Source organism: Antechinus flavipes, chromosome 2 (genome assembly GCF_016432865.1).
Source record: "Antechinus flavipes isolate AdamAnt ecotype Samford, QLD, Australia chromosome 2, AdamAnt_v2, whole genome shotgun sequence".
Classification (NCBI taxonomy): domain Eukaryota; kingdom Metazoa; phylum Chordata; class Mammalia; order Dasyuromorphia; family Dasyuridae; genus Antechinus; species Antechinus flavipes.
This window is the reverse complement of record NC_067399.1, coordinates 656773898-656792854: the sequence shown is the minus strand read 5'-3', so window position 1 is coordinate 656792854 and position 18957 is coordinate 656773898. Positions and strand designations below refer to the sequence as shown.

Sequence of the window (18957 nt, the reverse complement as noted above, 5' to 3'; positions counted from 1 at the left end):
GATAAGGAGGAGGAGGAGGGTGAACACTTACTAATTATACTTGTAATTATTAGTAATCCAAGTTCATGAAATGACATCTATATAATACATAATGAATTTTTAAAGGATGCATTTAGTTACATCTGCAGTTAAGAGAGGAGAATACAGTTCATGACAGCTGGCTCTCACTCCTTGTTGTAACAAGTACTTTGAGTATTACCTTTCTACCCTGTAGCTCAAAGGTTTGTTCTCACAGTTCTGTATACAGTGAAGATAAAGAGATTGAGTCACCTGATCATTTAACTTGTCATCAATCTGTCATTAGCTTCAACTGTCTTGTTGTTTATTAGGTGAGTGGCTTACCACCCCCAGAACTGATGTGGTTACTCAACGGCCAACCCGTACTTCCAGACAGCTCCCACAAGATGCTGATTAGAGAGACCGGAGTCCACTCTCTACTTATTGACCCTCTTACTCAGAAAGATGCCGGGACCTACACATGTGTTGCTACCAACAAAACAGGACAGAATTCATTCAGTCTAGAGCTCACTGTAGTAGGTAAGCTTTGTTGTTCAGATGATTAGTCTCATTTCCAGGGTATTTATTAGGACTAATGCTTTAGATATGAGGTTATTATCCACTCCCATTGACCTCTGCCCCATGAGACCCAAATTCAGCCACTCCTTAACTCTACAGAAATCCAGTGGTGAAGGCTTTATTCCCCACTCTACTCATGTGTCTCTGAAAGTGAGCTAAAAGACCAGTGCCTAGTGCCTTGCATAGAATAGTATTAAACAAAATAGATGTTCAGTGGTTAAAATAAAACCTTGTGCCACTTTTTGAGATACTGGACAGGGAATTATCATTTACCCTGCTTCAGATGAACCAGTCCAGTAAGTCATGAGTGCAGTGAAGGAATCATCACTCAGTTAATAGTGCAGCCACATGAGCACTCACACTTCCTTATTACCAGGTCCACATATTTTCTTACTTTCTCTAGGACAGCAGTTTTTAACCTCTTGAGACCCCAAATCTCAAGAACTCTTTATGTTTACAAAACTATGAAGATACAAAGAGCTTTTGTTTATATGGGTCCTATCAATGTTTACTGTGTTAGAAAATAAAATGAGCACATTTAAAAATCATTGATTCAAAAACAATTATAAAACCGTTATATGTTTAGATATCTTTGTTAAAAGGTCTGGAAGACTCTTCAGAGGTCGTGGAACACACTGTGAGAACCCCTGCCCTAAGGAATAGAAGAGTGGGGAAAGAGAAGAGTTTGGGGTTTCAAGTTCATTGCTGCTTCTTTTTCTTTCCCTTAGAAATTAGCAGTTGGAAAAAAGGAGCCCAGATACTTAAAGGTTGTTTTGATAAGACACACCATCCCTGTGTGTGCCTTTGAGCTGCTTATTAAAAACTCAGCTGCCTAACCAGGGATTCTACCTTACCAAAAGTATTCATTCAGCAAATAGTTTTGTGCTTTAGAAAATAAGAAACTTTCTCAGAAAATAAGTTCAAATGAAAAATGACAGCTTTGCTTTTAGTAGATATGGATTCTCAAAATCTAATGTTGAGCAATAGGGGCAGCTAGGTGATCTTGCAGTAGATAGAGCACCAGGCCTGGAGTCAGGCCTCTTTCTGAGTCTGGCCTCAGATACTTCTTAGTTGGGTGACACTGGGTAACTCACTTCACCCTGTTTGCTTCAGTTTTCTTATAAGCTGGAGAAGGAGATGGCAAATCACTGTAGTATCTTTGCCAAGAAAATCCCAAATAGGGTCATAAAAAATCATGAAGAAACTCAATGAGAGAAGGGACTAAGAGTCTCATAACCCCAATACAATTTTTTCAAGGTGGTAGAGAAATTAATAAATAACTGTTGAATAAATATATAATAATTCCTTGGTTTTATTCCATTGTTTTTTATCCTCACAGAAGGTACAGTTAGTTAAGCAAGAGTGAGAATTCCTTCTAGTCTTATTTTTTTAACCATTTCAATGTGTATCGAGGCAAGAATTCCTTATTGTTGATGTATATAGAGTGCCAGGGGCATGGCCGGGGGGTGTGAGTACAGAGGAATATATATCTACCTGTGGACTTAAGACAAAGACATTAGGGTGCCCATTGGTCAGAAAATAACTATTTTTCTTGTCTAGCCAAAGAAGTGAAGAAAGCACCTGTGTTCCTGGAGAAGCTACAAAACAGTGGCGTGCCTGAAGGCCATCCTGTTCGATTAGAGTGCCGGGTGGTGGGCATGCCCCCTCCTGTGTTCTACTGGAAGAAAGACAATGAAACCATCCCTTTCACCAGAGAAAGAATCAGGTAGGGCACAATGACACATTTTTAATGACCTCTGAGGCTAACAACTACACTGGTTTTGCCTTCAAACTGAGCATGTTTTGACTGATTTTTCTAAATAATTGTCTTATACAAATTCTATTCATTTGGTTGCCTTTGGCAATATCCTTCCTTGTGCTACTTATAAATAGGTTATCATACTGCTTGAGGAGCCTTAGAGGCTAAATGGGATGCATGAGGAAGAATGCAGATTGTGTCCAGTTTGTTAAATGTAACTTCAGAAATATATAGTACCTTTCTTCCTCCCTTTTCATTGCTTGATTTGTTTGACACTGGCCATTGAATATTAAGGATTCAGGACTGAAAGTAACCCTAGCAATCATTTGGTCCAATTCCCCATTTGAACAGAGAAGAAAACTTAGACCCAGAGATACAAAGCAGTAACTTCAGTAAACAACTTGATTTCATGTCTCACATGATTCATATTCCACTGATATCCAAATAGAAGTAGGCAATAACTTGTGAATCTTCAGCTTATAGCTAGCATATGTTCAGTTAGATCAGGGTGGACACCTATTTGTGTATGTGTGTATGTGTGTGTGTGTGTGCGCGCGCATATGTAGTTGTTTAAAATCTTTGCCCCACCAGCTTCCAAGAAGTAGCTCTGTGCAACCTTTAAATTTTAATGATATATTTTGCAAATATGATAGAAACAATATATAAGTGACATCTGAAAGCACACTTATTAACGATTTGAAGAAAACTTAATTTCAGCATAGCCACATTCTGTTTTGAAAGAGTACACAATCTTGCCATTTAAATCTTTGGGATATGAAATGCACTGCTACTTCCTAGCCTTAAGTTCTACCAAAACGCATGGTTTGGGCAAACATCTTTAATATGTAACTATTTTTAAAAATCCAGTGGTACCTGATCAGGTAGGGAAAAAACCAAACAATTGACCTGTGTCTGCTAATAGGATTCTCTGAGAAAATGTAATTGGGGAGTGTTACTATCAAAGTATAATTGCACAGTGCATTACCATTTGTGGAAATAAGATGGCGGAAAGCTTGAAATCTCCTTTTCACAGACTTCTTGGAGCATCTGTGTAGCTGCTGGCCCTTCCAATACTATGAGCTCAAAGTCTCTAAGCTTCTTCATTGCTCAGCTACTTTTAGTAAGAAATTGAATTTCTCTGAGACGTGTCTTTTTTGTAAGAAGTAATGAATTTTTCTTGGCACCATGGCACACAATTTATTTTCTTTGCAGGTCTTTTTCTTCTGTATAGAACCCAAAGTAAGAATTCATTTTGCACAAAAGGACAATGTAGTTGTCCTAAAGAGGAACAAATTTGCTTTTTAATGTCCTTTGTTTGTATCATGCCCACAATCTAAATAGTTAAATCTTAAGTAGCTCAGAATTGATGTGTGAATGAATGTTACCTTCATACTGTACTTAAAAGTGGCTTATGAAGACTTTTCTTTGCAATGGTAAATAATCAATAAAATCCTCAGGAACGTTGTTAGACACTGAACAGAATAAAATGCAGAATGTTTTTTTTTAATTTCCCCCCAAATTTATTTTATTTGAAGAAACAGAATAAACAAAAAGAAAAAATAAATAAGAAAGAAGTCAAAGAGGTAAATAGAATACTAGAAAAGTTAGATATGATAGATCTCTGGAGAAAATGTAATGGAGACAGAAAGGAATACACTTTCTTTTCAGCAGTTCATGGAACCTATACAAAAATTGACCATATGTTAGGACATAAAAACCTCAAACTCAAATGTAGTAAGGCAGAAATAGTTAATGCATCCTTTTCAGACCACGATGCAATGAAAATTACATTCAACAAAAAAGCAGGGGGAAGTAGACCAAAAAATAATTGGAAACTAAATAATCTCATACTAAAGAATGATTGGGTGAAACAGCAAATCATAGACATAATTAATAACTTCACCCAAGAAAACGATAATAATGAGACATCATACCAAAATGTATGGGATGCAGCCAAAGCGGTAATAAGGGGAAATTTCATATCTCTAGAGGCCTATTTGTATAAAATAGAGAAAGAGAAGGTCAATGAATTGGGTTTGCAATTAAAAATGCTAGAAAAGGAACAAATTAAAAACCCCAGTCAAACACTAAACTTGAAATTCTAAAAATAAAAGGTGAGATCAATAAAATTGAAAGTAAAAAAACTATTGAATTGATTAATAAAACTAAGAGTTGGTTCTATGAAAAAACCAACAAAATAGACAAACCCTTAGTAAATCTGATTAAAAAAAGGAAAGAGGAAAATCAAATTGTTAGTCTTAAAAATGAAAAGGGAGAACTCGCCACTAACGAAGAGGAAATTAGAGCAATAATTAGGAGTTACTTTGCCCAACTTTATGCCAATAAATTCGACAACTTAAATGAAATAGAAAAATACCTCCAAAAATACAGCTTGCCCAAACTAACAGAGGAAGAAGTAAATATCCTAAACAGTCCCATCTCAGAAAAAGAAATAGAACAAACTATCAATCAACTCCCTAAGAAAAAATCCCCAGGACCAGATGGATTTACATGTGAATTCTACCAAACGTTTAAAGAACAATTAATTCCAATGTTATATAAACTATTTGAAAAAATAGGGATTGAAGGACTCCTACCAAACTCCTTTTATGACACAGATATGGTACTGATACCTAAACCAGGTAGGCTAAAAACAGAGAAAGAAAATTATAGACCATTCTCCCTAATGAATATTGATGCTAAAATCTTAAATAAAATATTAGCAAAAAGATTACAGAAAATCGTCACCAGGATAATACACTATGACCAAGTAGGATTTATACCAGGAATGCAGGGCTGGTTCAATATTAGGAAAACTATTAGCATAATTGACTATATCAATAACCAAACAAAACAAAAACCATATGATCATCTCAATAGATGCAGAAAAAGCATTTGATAAAATCCAACATCCATTCCTAATAAAAACACTTGAGAGCATAGGAATAAATGGACTTTTCCTTAAAATAGTCAGGAGCATATATTTAAAACCATCAGTAAGCATCATATGCAATGGGGAAAAACTAGAACCTTTCCCAGTAAGATCTGGAGTGAAGCAAGGTTGCCCACTATCACCATTATTATTTAATATCGTATTAGAAACACAAAAAGAAAAACAGAAAAGCAATTCAAAGCAAAATGAAACAAAACAAAATAGAACATTATCATGTGTCCAGTAGAGAAAATCAAGATTCAAAATATATTATAAAAGATAATAATTTAAGAAAGTATATATATTAGTAGAAATTATATTCATGAGTCCATCTTTTCTTTATTTCCTTACAAATTGTTCTTTGTTCTCTGCTGCACACCTTATTTACTTTATTCTTTTTCTCTCCTTTCATCCCCTCACCATCCCCAAGCAAATGTAGATATATACATACACACACATGCACACATATAGTCACACATATCTCCCTTTCATCCTCCCCACCCCCAAGCAAGCTACAGTTAAGAAAAGATATATTTATGTATATATATATATATATAGAGAGAGAGATACATACATACACATACAGATCTTTTTTTTAAGAGTCTAAACCTAATTTCCTCACACTAAGTCCTTCTACTCATAGGAAGCTTGCTGAGTAACTAACTCTGAAGCAAATTCCCCCATACCAATGGCTTGTTTGTGCTTCTTACTAATGATTTGTATGTATTAGGTACTAGGGACAGGAGAGCAAGAAGAACATAAGACACCTTCTCAAAAAGTTCAGAACCCATGTAGAAATGCAGACTGTGGGCCCCAAGAGTTTACCAAAAAGTATTTTCTTCAGAATGGCCTTAGAAAACAGCTTTTCAGATATTTTCAAATTTTGCCATCTTGGAATTGCATAAAGTAAAAATAAAATTGCTTTCATTAGTAAAACTAAAGACAACTGGAAAGAACCTGATTTGTGCTACAGGAAACATAGTAAACTAAGTTAGAGAAAGCACATATAAACTGTTACCTTTGCCTTTTGCCTTTCCAGCTCTAAAACTAAAGTGTGGTTTTATTGGATAAAATTGTGTGATCCAAATCATTGCTTATGGGAAAGAATGGATTTCTTTTCTATATGATGATGAGCTTTTCCCCTTTTCCTTCTACTATCTGTTGGAAGTCTTCCCTGTTAGGGAATCCAAGGATAGGGACAGTGCCTTGTATGACTGGTAAGAAAAATGGGAAGACCTTGACTAGATATTGTTAAAGGAGCTGCATAAACTCTACAATGCCAAGACAAAATGATCCTTTCCTTTTTATAATAGAAGTTATGACCTTTAAAAATATTGTGTAATTTCTCTATTTTAGAATTATAGTGATAGAATTTTGGAAGGCCGCCTGCCTGCAAGTGGCACCTGAGTGAAGTGTTTGAAGCCAGAGGTGAGCTAGTCACCTGAGCTAGGAAAGTCTTGATCTGTTGCCTCTGTCCTGCACTTGAGCTAAGAGTTGGATGTCCCCTTCAGTCAGGAAACAGCTTTGGTGGGCAGACCCAGCCAAGGAAAATGAATGAGGTTTGGCCCAGAGACAAAGAGTATGCTTCAGGCCCTTAGGAGGAAGCTGGCAGGACGCAGACAAATTCCAAGAGAAGAAAGAAGGTATCCATCAATGGGGTTTTGGCAAGCTAAGTATGGCGGGCGAAGAAGCCAAGCTTCGCCAAAGGAGAGAACCAGGCTCAGCCACCAGCTAGTGAAAAGGCTTTGAAAAAATCCAAATAGCTAAGAGAAAAAGAGGCAAAGAATTCTGGGACCCAGAGTCACCTACCCCTATAAGAAATTACTGCAAGATGACCAGATTAGGTGGGGCAGCTCTGTGAGAACCAAACAGAGAAGTGCCTTCCTCACAGAGAGAGGCCGGGGAGAGGGACAGGGAGGCACAGAAGTACCAAATGCCTTGTAAGGCAGAGGAAACCTGCTGGATACTCATCCACATCTGAAGAGAAACCAGGCACACTACCAGCCTTGGAATTGGCCAGCACATCCACCTGCAGCCAGAAGTCTGAGCTGCCCTGCTGAACAGACTCTTCTTCAACAAGGACTGAAGATGCCCTGTTACCCAAGCTGCGCTGTGGCTAGATGTCAATTGTTAATAAGTTTATTTAAAAAATCTATTTTCTTTAAGTGAGTCTCTTTCTATGCTTCTGTCTTTGTTGTCTTTTCCCAAATTTCCTAGTAGTTCTTTTAGAAAAAGTCTAATCTTGTCTCAATTCAGTAAGTGTTTACCAAGCACCTACTGTGTATCAGATACTATGCTGGGTACATAGGCTACAAAGACAGAAATGAAACGGTCTTGTCTTCAAGAAGCTTAAGTGGAAAATGAATGTTCAACACTATCTAAGATATGTGATAAACTCATAGTGATCAGGTACCATGCATTCAACAAACATTTAGGGCTTACTGTTTACAAGGAGCTGTGTCACAAGGACAAAAAGTGGCTGCTTCAGTCCAGGACTTTAGGGGAAGCTAATGGAACTGAAGCAAACACAAACTAGGGCATCTAATGGGAAAGAAAGGTGACTGTTGATTCCCTACCATTGTTTATTAGGCTGTTTCCTAATTCCTCCAGACGTTTCCCTTCTTTGCCATTGATGTTTATTTAAACCTGATTTTTAAAATAATTTTGGTGGTAGAAGGAAGGGGGGAAATATGTAGTTGTATCAGAATAGAGGAATTCCCAATGTAGAAACTACTTCCACCTACAAAGGTTTTTAATTTAATACTTACAGAGCTTTCTGTACATTAAGAGATTTAACAACTTGTCCACAGTCACACATTTAGTATATGTCAGTATCTGGGCTTGAACTTGGGTCTTCTCCACTATAAATAAGACCGTCCTCTGTCTATTAAGCCATGCTGCCTTCATCCTGATTTCAGTGACATAAAAATCATGGAGACCAAAAGGGATGCATGCTAAGGATCACCCCAAAGCCTATGCCCAAAGATACAGCAATATCTCCAGGTGAAAGGTTTCTGTTTTTCTTGTTTCAGCATGCACCAAGATACAACAGGTTACGTCTGCCTCCTCATCCAGCCAGCCAAGAAAGCAGATGCCGGATGGTACACGCTGTCTGCCAAGAATGAAGCTGGCATCGTGTCATGTACTGCGAGGCTGGATATCTACGGTGGGCCCATAGGCTTGTGTTAAGACAGCTAGCCAAAGGAATGCATAGCATTTAGTCATTAGCCCAGAGTTGCTGTAGCTTGGTAACTTGTTTATTTCCCACTAAGGAACTGGTCAGATTAGGGTTTTCCTTCTAAAAGATAGATTTTTTTCAAAGGGATCTCCACCTAGCTACCAAAGCCTCTTTGCTTGCATGTAGTTTCTGTACCCTGGCAAACTTGAATTGAAGAATTATCGAGTCACACAGCTATTTAAGAAAAGCAAAGAAGGGATGATTATCCAATTTGTGAATCATCAGCAGTTCTTCAAGGACTCATGAATTCATCAGTATGAGTGTTCCCTGGGTTGATACCAACAAATTATCTACAAGCCCTGATAAATTATTGGCAGTGAAATAAAATTCAAATCAGTCAATTCTACTAAACACCACCTTACTATCCTTAGTAAAACACTAAAAGGGAGCTCCACAATAGAGCTTTAATTACCTTTTTTGGAAGGCACCAAGCTAAGTTTTGTTTTTTCCACTAGTAGGAGCTTCGTTGACAGCTAGAAATATGCCATCTAGTGGCCAAAAAAGAATACTTCTTTATATTTATGAGCTTTTTAAGCCCTACAATATGAGGGATTTTGTGGTAGAAACAGAAATTACTGGTGCAGAGTATATTGCTTTGATAGGCTCTTGGGGTTCTTATCTCAGCTCACACACACTGATGAGTTTTGTCCCCAGAAGGGGCCACAAGGCCCTCTTAAAGTTCTATGGTGCAACCCCACCCCCCAGGTTGGTTGGAAATTGTTTATCTAAAGCTATAGCTTATAAACCCCAAGCAATGTGCGTCCCGCATGATAACTGGTAAATTAATTATCCAGGCTTCATTAGTTTTTAGAAAAAAAGTATATTTAATAAGATCATTTAGCATAAAACATCCCCCTGAAATTATGTGATTTTTATTATTATATTATACTCTCCTTAGAAAAGTGAGCTCAGACTTAGAGACCATATGTGACAACAGGATACCTCATAGATATTGAAAATCCTTTGGCTTGAGTCCTCAAGATGTTCCCCATTGACATGATACCACCCTGATATCAGATCTGCCTGAACTGTTTCTGCACTCACTTTGAGATTTAGCATTTGGAATTTTTGAATATGTCCAACCCTAGACCGTATTACTAAGTAAGCAAAATTACATTTGCCTATAATTCCATCTCCTGCCTTCCATCCAAGTACATCTCACTGTCATTGTCCTCCTTTTTGAAATCTAGTCTCTTGGCACTTTGCTCTGGGCTGTGAGACCATGGGTGAGCCTGCTTCTCCTCAGCAGCATGCATTCTGTGGACCTTTCCTGACTCTTCCCCCATCAGTATTTTCCTAAGTTATATCCAGAGCCTACAGATTGGCTTCTCTATTTTCCAAAGAAATTGGATAAACTAATTCTTAGGAATGTTTTAGTGCTTAATGTTTGTGTGGACCCACCTGGTGTACATGTGTATTTTCCTTTTGGAAAAATAATCCCTTGATCCAAAGGTGACAGAATCTTAAGATCTCTGACTGCAAAGATCCCCAAATCTCTCACATTGATACCCCTTAAAAAAACAGAAATAATCAGAAAGTACAAGCAGGCGCTTACTGACCATGATAAGCGTATCATTGCCCAGTCTTTTGGTATAATCTTTGCCTTAACAAGTGAAGCCCCTTATGGCCCCACACAATGCCCAAAACTTTTCTTGAATGCGGGGTAAGACAAGTAGAAGCCATCCAACGAAGCTGGCTCTCAGCAGCCAGAGTGCTCTACCCTGGAGTTGCGGTTGGCTCTAAAACACAGCTGAGTGACCACAATACAGCTTTCCTCAGTTTAGGCTTTCCCTGTTTTTACAGATTGCCTATGGACACCAAGAAAATGGTCTTTGCTTTGGACTTTGGGCTGCAACTGCTGCCCTTTTACCACAGAATTCTCTCCATCCTTCTTCCTTAATTGTCACCAAAAAAAAAAGAAGTGACCAATGCTGTAGGTCACTGTGCCAGCCCACATTGGAGTGCAAAATAGAAGATAGAGGTTTTTCTGGCATGCTTTCAGTATCCCTTTAATCATAGCAGCCTGTCATATATATATATAGAGAGAGAGAGAGACAGAGACAGACAGACAGATAGACAGACACTAGACCAGACCAGCCTGAATGCAACTGAGCCTAATGTGTTCTGCTTCTGACTTTCTAGCCCAGTGGCACCAGCAGATCCCACAGCCCATGTTAGTACGAACCAGTGGCAGCCGCTATGGATCCCTCACCAGTAAAGGACTTGACATTTTCTCGGCCTACTCATCTGTGGAAAGTACGATGGTGTTTTCGTGCTCTTCCCAAAGTATGGTGGAAAGTGAAGAACTTTAAAAACCTCAGGGCTCCTGCTGTGGAGGTGAAGGACTGTTGAGAGAAAAGAAGCCCACTGTCAACAACATGAAGAGAGAAACCAAGACCCAGGAGGTTTCCAAGCAACTAGTTTTTAGTAAGTTATCACACAGCTGGACTTGTTGCGAGGAACACTCTGAGCAAGCAGACTGGGGAGTCTCCCAGTCACAGCCGAGGAAGAAAGGGAGTGCCAAAAGAGAAATGAGGAGGTACAGGATAATTCAACCAAAAATGCCACACAGTAGTCTGCACTACTCTGGGCAAAAGCTACTGCTCTGTCCATCCCACGCTGTGTTAGAGATGCATAGTGCTACACAAAATGTTCTCAGAGGCAATAAGCTTGTGCTTGTAAGGTACGCCCCTCGCGCCTCTAGAGTAGGGCTAACTCGCCAAATTCAAGAGGAGGGAAAGAGGCTAAGAGATCACGACCTCTTCTCTCCAGTCGTGCCGTAGTCATTGGAGGAGAGCTCCTCAAATCCACTTTGTTATAGCGTTATAGAGGGGTGACGTAGAACATATGTATGTAAAGAAGCAAGATCCTCTTTTTCATCTTGGGCAAACTGAACCACACTAAGTTGCCAAGAATGAATGACATATTTATCATAGGAATACAAAACTACACAATGAGGTACATTAACATCATGTAATGCACAGATATCTCTCATGCTGTCTGTTTCATTTTTTTTCTGTTTCTGAGTTTGACTACTAAATTATATTTACCAAGGACTGATTTTCCAACTTATGTCATAACCCCTTTATTTCTGATTTTTTACACTCCTGTAACTTGGAACTGGTAGAGTATCTTGGTTAAACTGGCCAAAGAGAAACTATGGAGAAATGTGGGAAAATCTCCAGCACCATTTAAAGAACAACTAACATTTGTATAGCTTCTAAAATGGGAAGAGATCATCTCATATAATGCAATAGCTTAGCACATTAAGAAATCAGAAAGTAAAGACTTCATCAGAAACCTTAAAACATGAGGTATTCAATGAGTAAAGAAGATAATATAAAATTAAATTGAGGAAGTTATGGAAAAGTCCATGGTTTAAATTTCTTCACTAGAGCAGTGGGCTGTTAGGAAAAGCCACCATTTTACATTTGTAACCGCTTTCAGATCTTCCACTTAAAGGTGGTGTTGAAATAGAAACTATTATGCTAAAGTAAAAAGTGAGAGGAAGGGGAACCAGCATTTCTGATTTTCATTCATCAGTTCAGACTCTGTCCTGGGAGAGAGGCTGTTTCTACAGGTTCATGAGTTGATAGTGTCTCTCTGTTGGCTTCGGGGAATATCTCTAGTCGTCTTCTTCCCAAGTTTCCCACAGAGGCTCAAAGGAGCCTAGGGAAAGCTGTTCATTTGTTGAGCTCTTAGTATAGTAAGGGCACCCCGAAAGGAATACAGAGATGATTGTTGCTCTCAGCAAATGAGCAAAGTGTAAATGACTGCCATTCCTCTAAGCAGAATCAGTGCATGTTTCTCTACCACTAAAATCTGTTCTTGAGTCAGAAAGGAATTCTCAGGTTCAGTTTGCAGAAAATTCAGTTTCTGACTGAAAACCACTTCAGAAACTGGCCGTAAATGCTGGTTATTCCATTCCTAAGGAGTAAAGGAAGTTATTCAGAGAAAATGCTAGACATCATTTTTCCAAGTAAAATTCATGGTATACATAGTGATATTGTATGGAAAAGATGCCCTGCAACAAAATGGACTACAAAGCCAATTTCCCTAACCAAAGGCATCCCATTTCCTCATTGATTTGTATTACAAAGTTGAAAATTGTTTTGTTAGAAAAAATATTCAGTTAAATAAGTTCCAAAATGTTTTTAGTAGGAAGAGACAGTTATTGTCTAGAACCATAAATATACTGTTTATGTATCACTGTTCTGACTCTTCCCCTCTACTACGTTGTTAGCCTCTCACACATCCCTTTTTTCCTAAACCCTATAAATCTCCAAAATTAGAAGATTATTGGGTTTGAATCTCTCAGAACTCAGATTTTCTTTCATGTCACTATTTATTTGTTTAATGTCTATTAGTGAGCTGGGATACAATATCAAATTGTCAGAGTAGAAACTACTTCAAGGAGAGGACCATTTGTAAATCTATCTCCAACATCACCAAACACAGGCTCTTGCACCTAACTCATAATTAATAGCTTTTATTATATGAATGAGCCCCCCCCCGCCCCTTTTTTTTAACCAATAGGGACTGCATTCTGATTCAAAATATCTTCCAGCTTGAAAGTCCCTTCCTCAAATTTGAGATTTGGGTGTAAATAAAGTGAATGAGTGCCATATATATAGCGCTGTGGGTTTGAGAATCTATAAAAAGAGTTCATGCAAAAGATAAGATATAATTATGAGAAATTTAGTTCTGAAAAATGGGGAAGGGGAAACAAATTCCATATGAGTCACTGGAGCTCCAATCCATGGAATTAAGTTCATAGAGAACCACCTTATCACCTGTGAGCCAAACAATTATAATTGGCAAACATTTATTAAGCACCTACCTGTATGCCAGATACAGTGTTTTCTAATTCTGACTCAATAGAATGAGTCAGAACTCCAGGTCTATAATGTTGGATTACAAAAGTACTGTATGTTGACTTTGTAGGATTTCACCTTTGTTTTTTTCAAAATGACGCATAGAATCTGAATGAAGCTGGTCTAGCCAAACAGGCCTTTTGGGTGAAAGTTCCACATAGATTCAATGATTATGCTTCTTCCCTAACACATCAAAGGGCCTTTCTAAAATCAACTCTTGTCTAGGCACCAAAATCAGAAGTAGGGAGAATATAGGAAACTAAAATTCACAGATAACCCCCAAATCTCATTTTAGCAAATAGTTAAGACCTCTTTCTTTGATATTTTCTTTCAAAATCTTCTAAGAGGCAATAATATTGACAGGAATGCTAATTCCCCTTTCTGCTTTTGCCTGTCTTTGAAAGGGAAATGGCCAAAAAGTTGAAAGGAAAGGGAGCAAGAGATTGAACTACTCATAAAATGCCTGAACAAACCACTCATAAAAAAAAAAAGAGAGAGATAAAACTGTCTATGTTCAAATATAGTTGATTTAGTGACATTGTATTGTTTTCTTCATCAAAACCCAAAGCAAGAACAAGAGGCGCGATCCAGTTCTCTCAAATTACTTTCCTCAAGCTCCCGTCTAAGTCAAAGATGATGTCAGCTAGGAATATGGACGATCAACCAGTGGAATTCCAATATAGGAAGTCCCCAATTTACAAATGGACAGTATTCCAAAAGTTCATTTATCAGTAAGTTGTCTTTGAAGCGAAATTGTGTTAAAGTGGTTTTTAGGATCCCAGAGCAGCCTGAGTAATCCCAAACTTACAGTTCAGACCTATTTCAAAGGTTCATGGCCTTCCAAGTAATATTATGAAACCTTTAGAAGGTGATACCAATATTTTACATAAATGTTTTTGTGAAGAGAAACAAAATTTTAGATTCATAATAGTTATATAAACTTAAAAAAAAAAGACAATTGAGTTTGAGACTGCTGAGTTAATCTGTAATGTGGCACTTAGAGAGCTAACTTGAATTCTAAGTCCTGGTAACAGGCAGGTTTGTGATAGAAAAATACAAAAAGAGATATTCTCCCTTCTCTGCACAAAGGGCTGACCCTAGGCATAAAAGTGGAAGTTTTAAAATCCAGTTTATCTTTGGAGCCGTCTCACCCCTGCTTCTTTTAAAAATTCTCCTCCTAGCCTGACTAGAAGGCACTAGCCCCAAGACCCCAAATCATTTTCTCTAGCTCCAAAATTCTCTCCCTTCCTTCTCTCCCAAGCTTTAGAAAGACAACAAGCTTACAAAAGCTAAGACTTCTCAGGGAAAGGCCCTGGCCTTTTTAAGAGAGGATCCTTGCTGACACAAATGGCTCTCTAATTAACAAGAAAGTATAACAATGTGAAATGAAAATTTCAGCTAAAGTAAGAGATTTTATTTTGACCCACAAGGACTGCCAAATAAATAGGCTTGTGCTGTCTGGGCCTTCATCTCTGCACTTAGCTCCCTAAACCATTCCTCTTCCTCATAACTCTTCTTCATCCATTTGTGAACCCACCAATTCTCCAAGATGGAATCCAAAGCCTCTCAGCAGAGGTCTTGCGTGAAGGATGGGGACGGTTAAAGGAGTGGGAGTGGGATGCATCCAGACAGCAATTCTACTGCTGATGCTGGGGAGTTGTCAGCTGAGGTGCCCCCTCCTCTCAGCAGCTCTGGAGGCGATTTCAGACCTTTTAGGAGGGTGGCCAAAATACTCACCACCAATTGGAATGTTGAGGACACAGCTGAGAACAACTTTCACTACCGATTGTCTTTCTTTGTTATTTAAAGTGGTTTAACATTTCAGAAAGCTTTGTCTTCGAGGAGGAGAAAAGGTGAATTCAGTCAAGCCTGATTAAACCTCCATTTAGAGTTCTCTTGGAAAGATACTAGACTGGTTTTCCATTTCCTTTTCCAGTTCATTTTTCAGATGAGGAGCTGAGGCAGAGTTAAGTGACTTGCCCAGGATCATACAGCTAGTACTTGTCTGAGGCTGGATTTGAACTCATGAAGCTGAGTCTTCCTGATTCCAAGCCTGAGCTCTAGGCACTGTGGTGCCACCTAGCGCCTGGTCTTTGTTTAGCAATTACCAAAGAGCTTTCCAACTCTGACTGCCCCACCCCCAGCCTAATTAGCTTGCTAACAAAACTGCTAATATTGTCTTACAAATTAAAAAAAAAAAAAACTAAACTAAAAAAATACGTGTTGAAAATGTATGTGCCCCTTATTTATGTCTAATTACATCAATTAGCACACTAGGTATCGTAACAGCAAAAGATGTACTGTTTTCTGTCCATGTGTACACAATGACCGCTTCCTTCTGAGAAAGAACTGCTGAGCTTGAAATAGCAAGAATCAGAAACTCCTCCATTTCAGTCCTCTTAGAATTGTGCTAATTGGTGCTAAGACCAATCATCCACATAAAAAATGTGGTAGGCATAAGAACTGTTCTCAAGAGGGATCTGCTGATGACCATCAGATCATTGCAGTTGACCAAGAGAAAACAAAGGATTGACTATTATTTAGTGAATTTTAAAACTGAATGAGATAAAATGGAAATGAAAAATATTTTCATGCTTTGAACAAATCTGCGTTTTTCTTTGAGAAAACTGATTTCAAGATCTAAAGGTTGCTTTGTGAAAATGAGCAGAATTGAAATTTGCAAACATTCAAAATAGTTTTCAAAAATGAGTCATATTAAAGTAAAATTACACACAAACAATAATTACATAAATATGAGGTATTATGTAAAATGTGTTATTAACTGCATTGTTTGTCCTGGTTGTCTCTATAATAGTTAAAGAGCAGACCGGATTCTTATCACTTAAAACATAAATCCAACAATTCCAGAATCGCACAGAAATGAGGGGGAAAGCATATTCTGTGAAGTTAGATCTCTCTAAAAAAAAAAAAAAAAAAATCTGCTCTATGTATTCCACCAATGATGAAAAGAGCAGAACATTAAAATGGAGTTAATAATGGAAATAACAAGGAAGCTGAGTGGCATATGACTCCCCTCGAGGAATATTGGTTAATTCTATATAGGCATGGCAAGGTGATTATGTAACTGAAAAACAGGGTTATTTTACACACACCCAGTGGACTCCCAGCCAGAATAGACAATTCTTGGCAATTTCCCCACAGTCACTGTTGTGACAAATTAGTCAGGTGCCCTGGCAGGCTAAGAGGTGTTGAATTTTGCTATTTTAAGCAGTATAAGGACAAAGTATTGACCCCGATGGAAGGTGTGGACCTAATTTTAATATAACCATATCTATCCTTACCATACATATAAGTTAAAAGTTGTAGGTAAAGCAAATTTGTATAAATCAAGTATCAAGAAAAACTCATTGATATATATATATACATTGATTTCAAAAACCCTTTTATCCGTTTTCTGCATGGTCTTCGATTGATAGTGGAGACCATGATGTAAGCCATTATGTTTTTATGCATTATATTTCATGGTCCATATTTCTCCATTCCCCAGGGTCTCTCTCAAGTGCCCTCTGAAAAACACTTACATACACTAGAAAAGAACTAAAAGACTGTCAAGTATGTGGCTGATAATCCTCAACCTGAGACTTCTGGCACTGGTAGGTAGGTTAAGGAGCATCACAGAGCTTCTGTGCTTGAGTTTTCCCAATATTTGTGGTCTCCTCCCAGCCCGAGCACCTCAAGCTGGTGAAGCAAGCTTGTCATAGTAGAAACCCTCAAAAGTGGCAGGTATCAAAGAAAAATAGTCAAAATCTTAAAATACAAATTTCAAACTAAAATACGGAGAAATTGATTTTCAAAATTCAAATTTTTTTTTTCTATCCCACCATTTTTTCCTTTGGTTATCTTTTTTTCCAGACAAGATAAATTATAAAGATGAAACATCTGTATGTAAAGTCATAAACAATAAATCATTTGGAGAAAATTAAAAGCCCTCTTCAAAAAATGCCCTATCTTTTTCTTACAAACAAATTTCTGTTTTTCCAGATAAGCCAGGGAAATTTGTTTAACGACAAGACACTACAGCCTGTCTCAAGGAAGAGTTCATTTGTCTAAACTCTGCCTCCTGCCTTTTGGGGCTCCTGGCTACTGGCTATGGATTTGATTGAGTTCCCATAGGAAGACCAAATGCAGTCCCTGGTTTCTTTTCTGCTGTAGTGCAGGATAATTCCCTACACTATTCTAGATGTAGTCGTGAAGAAGCTTGATTGTGGGTTCTGGTGATTTCTCACTAAGCGACCTCCATGTTGAAATCTGAGATTTGGCACTGAGACTTACAAACCAATGAGTATCATCAAAGATGGGTATCTCATGACTTGGTCTCTTCTCAAAATATTTTTCATTCTTTTCAGAATCTTCCCAGTCTGAATTTAACCCTAGCAAATGTATTTTATGCATCGGAACTGACTAAGTGATGTACTTTTAAAAAGAAATCCATCATTTGAGTTCTAATCCTGAAAGCAGTCACAGTTACTTGCTTCACTGCTCCCCCACTCCCAAAAGATGAAATGTCATCCATGTTTCTTTATCTCGAGCTACATGAGCCCACTCTAATCCCCAGAAGGTCCCCAAATATGGCGTGCCTCCTTAGGAAGAAGCTGGAACCAAATAATTATCTGAAATATATTGAATATTAAAATCTCAAGGGAGAAAAAAGTTTGGTTATCATCCTGAAATGATTAAAATCTCTTTGTACTATATTTTTGCCTATGTTGCTGGGGGAAAAAAGTGAAATAATTCTGGTTTCTTTACCTGTTACCTGACATTGTGCATGCTGGGTTTTCTGTAGAAATTGGAGCTAATACCACCTTAGTGCAAATTGCACCTAGGAGATGCTACTGGCCCCTCTCCACAGGTTCAGGGGGACTGTACATACCCCAGTAGACCATGTAATTTACAAAGATGCTTGTTGCTGTTCTCTAGACATGCTTTTTATTTTTGAAGTTTTGTTGGTTGATTTTGTTTTGTTTGGAAACTTTGCTTGTCAAGTTATCAAGGAGCAGCTTAGTAATAAAATAAAAAACAACTTGGGATCTATGTTCAACTCAAACTCATCATTTTAAGGCAATTTAGAAAATATGACGGACTGTTTTCTTCTTTAAATAAAGTTTTGCTTGTTGTCGATTTGGTTTTGATCCCAAATTCATTCTGCATAATGAGGGGACTTCACATTAGACTAATATTTCCAATTTCCTTCCTGCTGAACAGTGGCTTTGTTTGGCCTTTGAGCATTCAAACTGCCATCAGTTTGAAATAATAGTTGCGAAGCCTATGCTAATTCTTTCTCTTTTTTATAAAGCTTTTTATTTTTAAAACATATGCATAGATCCTTTTCAACACTCACCTTTGCAAAACCTTGTGTTCCAATTTTTTCTCCCTCCCTCCCCCCATCCCCTCTCCTCGATGTCAAGTAATACAATATATGTTAGATATGTGCAAATCTTCTATATGTATTTTCACAAATATCATATTGCACAAGAAAAATCAGCTCAAAAAGGGAAAAAAATGAGAAAGAAAAAATGCAAGCAAACACCACCACCAAAAAGTGAAAATCCTATGTTAT

At 37.8% G+C, this 18957-nt stretch overlaps 1 protein-coding gene across 3 annotated transcripts in view; it reads left to right on the top strand.

Annotated features, from left to right (window-relative positions):
* The window catches only part of MYPN (myopalladin), a 110654-nt gene extending 92136 nt beyond the window's left edge, over nucleotides 1-18518 (top strand). For all 3 annotated transcript variants that reach the window (XM_051982579.1, XM_051982578.1, XM_051982580.1), the window contains 4 exons: nucleotides 330-537; nucleotides 2137-2302; nucleotides 8300-8433; nucleotides 10648-18518. In XM_051982579.1, coding sequence (XP_051838539.1) covers nucleotides 330-537; nucleotides 2137-2302; nucleotides 8300-8433; nucleotides 10648-10817 — 678 coding nt within the window. In that variant the 3' untranslated portion in view covers nucleotides 10818-18518. The remainder of the gene's footprint in view (nucleotides 1-329; nucleotides 538-2136; nucleotides 2303-8299; nucleotides 8434-10647) is intronic.
* The last annotated feature ends 439 nt before the right edge of the window (nucleotides 18519-18957 follow it).